Source organism: Ceratotherium simum, chromosome 11 (genome assembly GCF_057802395.1).
Source record: "Ceratotherium simum simum isolate JZ-2026a chromosome 11, ASM5780239v1, whole genome shotgun sequence".
NCBI classification, from domain to species: domain Eukaryota; kingdom Metazoa; phylum Chordata; class Mammalia; order Perissodactyla; family Rhinocerotidae; genus Ceratotherium; species Ceratotherium simum.
Window position 1 is genome coordinate 60,357,035 of NC_141910.1, and position 5,679 is coordinate 60,362,713.

A 5,679-nucleotide genomic window follows, 5' to 3' on the forward strand; every position below is an offset into this window, starting at 1 on the left:
GCTCAATTAGCCCCGAATAAACCACTTTAATAGACTCTGCACACTTCATTAATGCCCGGCATAGGGCTGGCTGCAGACCGGGGATTGGCGCTCCAGCGCGCGAGGGAAACAGTGCCGGCACCTCGCAGGGAACCGGGCTTCCAAGCGCTAATTGCATCTACTGCGCGTAGTCGGGACGCTTACCCGCACCTCCCAGGTCCCGAGGCCCAGGTTCCTTGCCGAGTGGATGCCTGGCCTGAGGAGAGGTATTATCTCTCATGTTTAAAGACCTAAAGTATTCACACTGGGGTTCCGGGGTTAGGGCAACGGGACCCGCGGGGCTGGGCGTTCGCTCATCCTCTCCTGCTGGAGAGGCGAGTGTGCGACTGTGTTTTTCTCTTAGCTGACTGCCTGAAACCGGATCATGCCTTCGGTCCATTCTTGATACTAGTGTAAAGAGCCACGTTTCGAACGAATTTCGTCCCCGGGAAAGTCGTTGGCGAGAGCCTGGGGAGCCCTGGCCTTGGAATGCGGCAGAAAATAAGACACTGGCTGCGCCGTTGAGGAAAATAAATTGAGTGTTGGGGGAAACAAGATTGGGCAGATAGCCCGGAAAGGCTGGCTCCCAAGAGCAGTGATGGCTGCAGGCACCCCCTCCCCACACCAAGCCTAAAGTCTTCTTCGCTCCTGGGGGCAGGCGAGGAAAGGCCAGGTTAGTACGCGTGGTTGGTGTTTCTCCTACCCGGGCACCGAACGGGCTCGAGCCCGTGTGCAGCCCGGGTCCCGCTGCCACCGCCGCTCGCTTGGCCAGGGATAGGCCGAGCACCGAGAGGAGCAAGCAGGGGTCCCGGGGAGCTGGAGATAAGGATCTGATTTCCAACGCCTGGAGGGGAGGAAGAGGTGACAGCAAATCAAAGAGTGCTCACTTTGCCTAAGTCTGGGCCAACCTTTGAAGCTGGCGAATCCTCTCTTCTTTCACCTCCCTCTCTCCTCCCAAACCGGTGCCTGCTTTCTCTCTGGCCGAATTCGTATTTTGCTTCGCCGTGTCTCAGCGCTCTAGGAAGTTCTGGGTTTGTCTCCGGCACCACCCGCAATCGAAGCAGTAGACAAGACCTGTTCGGAGGCCATGGCTCTGCCGACAGGCCCCGGGCTCCCGCTCCAGAGGTGTGATTGCTACAGATTTGTACCACCTCTAGCCCCGAGGCTGAATTAATTGCTTCGGTCTGGCTGTTTTCATTCGATTGCTAATTTAACCTATGCATGCAAATCTCCACCGGCTCTTGGCGTTTTGCATCCCCCACCCCCAGCAGAGCTGCTTTCCTCATGGCCCACCACACAGGAGTGACCTTCCTGCCGGCACCCAGGGGAAAGGTTTTCTGGGTCAAGATTGTCCTCACTCTTTTCGGGGACCTGCGCAGCACTTCCTTCCCATTAAAAGCTTCGCTGCAGTGAATGGCAGCTGAGTCTAGGCCCGAGCCTTGCGGGCTTGGGCTCAGGGTTAGCTAGGCTGGGGAAACATCCTGGCTAGGTGTCAATGTGCACTGTGAAGGAGAGAGCAGAGCAGGGCCCTGCACAGCCCAGGCAAGGGGACTTGCTGCAGGTTAGAGGAGAGATCTGAGGAAAAGAAGAGGAATACGGGGTAAAGGAAGAAGTGGGCAGCAGAGGATGGGCAAAGGAGAAGAGCGTCCCAGCACCCTGCTCCCACAATGACTTCTTGAGTAGTCCTCCGCTCAGAGAGGAGAGTTGGACACTTGAGCCCCCCAAGACCCCCTGTGTACTTTCCGCTTTCTGTCTCCCTATTTTTGACTTCACTGGACAGACCTAAGTGTCTGGGAGGGGCAGAGATGAAAGGCGTCTCAGCAGAGCCCAGACCTGTCCCCCCTGACCAAGGAGGCCAGCAGATACCAGCCTGCTGGTCACTTCAGCGTGGCTTCCCTTGCAGTTGCAGGGTGCAGAGACCATAGCAGCTGAGGCCCAGGGCTCAGTGCTCTTGCCCACAGGCATACCCACCTGCCCAGGGCTCACCACACTCACAAACATCCGGAGAGAGCCCAAAGACCCTGCCCCTTTTCCTACGGGGTGGGGAGGGCATTGAAGCTTCCTTGTACACAACTGCAGATGGTTGACCGAGTGAGTTAATGAACGTGGGTGTTAGCGTCCTCGCTGAAACGAAGGTGATCCCCAAGAGCTCTGGTAGGGAGTCAGTCCACAAGCAGCTGCACAAGGTGGTGTCAAAAGGTGCATTAATAGTGAGGTGGAAAAGCACATTTGAGAGTTTTGAGGAGAAAGGTGACACAGCTTCTAGAAGCCAAACTGAAGTTCAGCTAGTAAAGCTTAATGCACAGGAGCCAGGAAATGTGTGGATTTGTGTCATTTGTATGTGTGCTGTCTGTCTGTGAGGCTCTTCGTGGTGCGGTGTGATCCCCAGTGTGTGTGTCCTTGCGAGCGCTGGTCCTTGTATTTTGTTTTGTAGCACGACACTGGTCCTCCCAGTTTATCTTTGCACCTTGTTGTCAATTCCGCTTCAGAAGGTGTGAATCTGTGTCTCTCTGTCAGTGTACATTTCTGTGTTTGTTTATCTGCACGTGAATGTGTAAGTGTGCTTCCAAGTTCCTGTTATCTTTGCAGGAGAGTGTAATTCTGTGTGGACTCAAGCTTTGGTGGATGTAGGTTTCTACACACCACTTCCTCTGTGCTTCTGTCCTTCTCAGTGTCCTGTACACCATAGGCCCTCATTTTAAGTCAGTTGCATTGCATAGGATTTAGTTTCCTGCTGGTTTCTCTATCAGGTTGTGTGTCTCTGCCAGAGCCCACTTGGAGAGTGCCCTGGGATCAAGGAGTGTTCTGGTCTTTTCTGTGAGGACAGTGGGTTCCATGGGTGGGGTCTTAGACTCCCAACTCCACCCCAGGGGGAAAGAAAGGGTGTGGCTGGGCTGGAATTCAGAAGGAGGACGACCTACCCTGAATTTCTCTTTTCCTCTCCCCTTTCCCTTCTTTTTTTCTGTGCAGATTGAGATTGAGAACCCACTGCAACTACCGAAATGGGCAGCAAAACTTTGCCAGCGCCGGTTCCAATCCATCCATCCCTTCAGCTCACCAACTACTCCTTCCTTCAGGCAGTGAATGGCCTGCCCACAGTGCCCTCGGACCACTTGCCCAACCTGTACGGTTTCAGTGCACTGCACGCTGTGCACCTGCACCAGTGGACGCTGGGCTACCCCGCCATGCACTTGCCACGCTCCTCTTTCTCCAAAGTGCCCGGCGCTGTGTCCAGCCTGGTGGACGCGCGTTTCCAGCTGCCCGCCTTTCCTTGGTTCCCTCATGTCATCCAGCCCAAGCCAGAGATCACCGCCGGAGGCAGCGGCCCCTCGGCCCTCAAGACCAAGCCGCGCTTCGATTTTGCCAACTTGGCCTTGGCCGCCACGCAAGAAGATCCATCCAAGCTTGGCCGGGGAGAGGGTCCCGGTTCCGCTGCTGGTGGTCTGGGTGCCCTCCTGGATGTGACCAAGCTGTCCCCAGAAAAAAAGCCCACGAGGGGACGCCTGCCTTCCAAGACCAAGAAGGAGTTCGTCTGCAAGTTCTGTGGCCGCCACTTCACTAAGTCCTACAACTTACTTATCCATGAGCGGACACACACCGACGAGCGGCCCTACACCTGTGACATCTGCCACAAAGCCTTCCGGAGGCAAGACCACCTGCGGGACCACAGGTGCGGCACCAAGAGAGGGCTGTCTGTCTGCCTCTGTCCTCACCATCCTCCTCCCTAATGAGGAGATTCATGAGACACCCTCCCCTCCCTGGTCCAAGCCTCCCTAGCTTCTGGGCATTCCCTAAAATGGAGAAGGAAGCCGTACAAGGCTCAGGGATGGGTTCTGGGGAGCCTGGGTAGAGAGAACATGGGGACAAATAGGACCTAAGACGAAGTCAGGTCTCCATGAGCTCCAGACAGGCGGGCACAGCTCCCTCACCCCTTCCTCCATTCTCAGCGCTGTCCAGTAGAAGTTCCTGTGATGATGGAAAATGTTACACGTGACACGTGACAATTGAGTACTTGAAATGTGCAACTAGTGTGACTGAGAAGCTAACTTTTGAGTTTTATGTAATTTTAATAAGCACATGTGGCCAGTGGCTACTGTTGTGGACTGTGCAGCTCCAGCACATTGTCCTACTCCCGGTCCCTTCCTCACCTTCAGTGTTGACCCAGGCCTTACAGGGAGACCGTGCTGGCCCCTCCTCAGAAAGGCAGGCAGCAGGTCTGGCTGGACATATTTTCGAATCAGACTTGGCCCAAGCCTCTCCTTCACCTCCCTACACCATCCACAAACTAAGCATTTTGCTGGCTCCACGCTAGGTACCCCACAACCCCCTTTCTTTTGAGGGCAAGCGCCTCACAGCAGTGGGAGGGGACCTTGGGCAACTGTTTGTAACATTGCATCATTCTACAAGGATTAATTCTCTGTTTTTGCTCTCAGATATATTCACTCCAAAGAGAAGCCTTTCAAGTGTCAAGAGTGTGGGAAAGGATTCTGCCAGTCCAGGACTCTCGCTGTCCACAAGACGCTACACTCACAGGTGAAGGAGCTCAAAACCTCCAAGATCAAATGCTAAATAGAGCCTCTGTCTCACCAGGACCCTGGGTCATGCCGCCCCCTCCTCCAGAGGGACCAGAAGCCGAAGGCGACTCTGGCGGGCAGCGGGAGGGGCTCCAGGGACCATTCCCCATCCCACACACGTCCCCTGGGTCCTGGGCGCACGCAGAACTCGAGAGCCCCGCCCAGGGCCATGACCCGGGCCGCCCGGGCGGCTCCCCCAGGACGCGGCTAAACTCTTGGCCAAAAGGCGGTACTCACGTGGCGGAAGGGAAACTGCATTAAAAAAAGAACGAAAGCTCCGCGGAGCCGCAGTGGCGCCTCTCCCAGAAGTATTACTTTTTCTATTGTTATTTTATACGTTTTCTTTGTTATTTTTTTTTTCCTTTGACCATATAAGCTTGTAACTCTGACTGCGGAGAGAGAGGGGAGAGGAAAAGAAGTTTTCTGCGCGCTCGAAGCTTCCGACCCCTCCTCCCGCCCCCTCCCCACCCTCGGGAGCCTGCAAAAGTGTAATCCATGTATCTGCTTCAGCCGCCCGGCCCTGGGACCGCGGGGCCCGGGAGCGCCCCCTCCCAGCTCCGGCCGCGCCGCCAGCCGCGGGCTCCCGGACTTGGACGGCGGGCGGGGGCCTGGGCCCTGGTGCTGGAGGGGCCCGGCCTCCGGCTCCCCTGCTCACCGCGAGCGAGCAGCCGGCTCGGAGCAGGGCGTTATATTGCGATTGGCACTTTATGCTGACCATCGGTAACGGACATTTATCACTGGAGTTTTTTTTAAATATTAAATAAACGGTTATTTTACAGGCATTGCAGGATGGGTGATTTCCCTTCCAAACGCAGGAAACTGGGCGGCTCCTTTCTTTGAGAGGAGCAGCTTTCTGTGAGCGACTCCAACCTGTCCCACGTTTTGAACCTCCGCCTTGCTGGGGTGCTAGGGTTGGGGTGGGTGGAGAAACCCCCTCTCTCGGTGTTAGTCTATTTCGGACCCCACCCGTATTTATTTTCGTCTTTTTCTCCTCCACTTCGGTCTCAGGGTCTCAGTCTCCGCACTCCTCACCTCCAAAAGGCTGCGAGTTTACAAAGAAGCCGACCCTGCGGCCAGTATACCGGCC

General features: G+C 55.7%; 1 protein-coding gene across 1 annotated transcript; it reads left to right on the top strand.

Annotated features, from left to right (window-relative positions):
• Positions 1-451: 451 nt before the first annotated feature.
• On the top strand, positions 452-5,368 carry OSR1 (odd-skipped related transcription factor 1). The gene is made up of 3 exons (XM_087436427.1): positions 452-691; positions 2,989-3,688; positions 4,452-5,368. The coding sequence occupies exons 2-3, from the start codon at positions 3,021-3,023 to the stop codon at positions 4,585-4,587; spliced, it is 804 nt and encodes a 267-aa protein (XP_087292553.1). The 5' UTR covers positions 452-691; positions 2,989-3,020; the 3' UTR covers positions 4,588-5,368.
• The last annotated feature ends 311 nt before the right edge of the window (positions 5,369-5,679 follow it).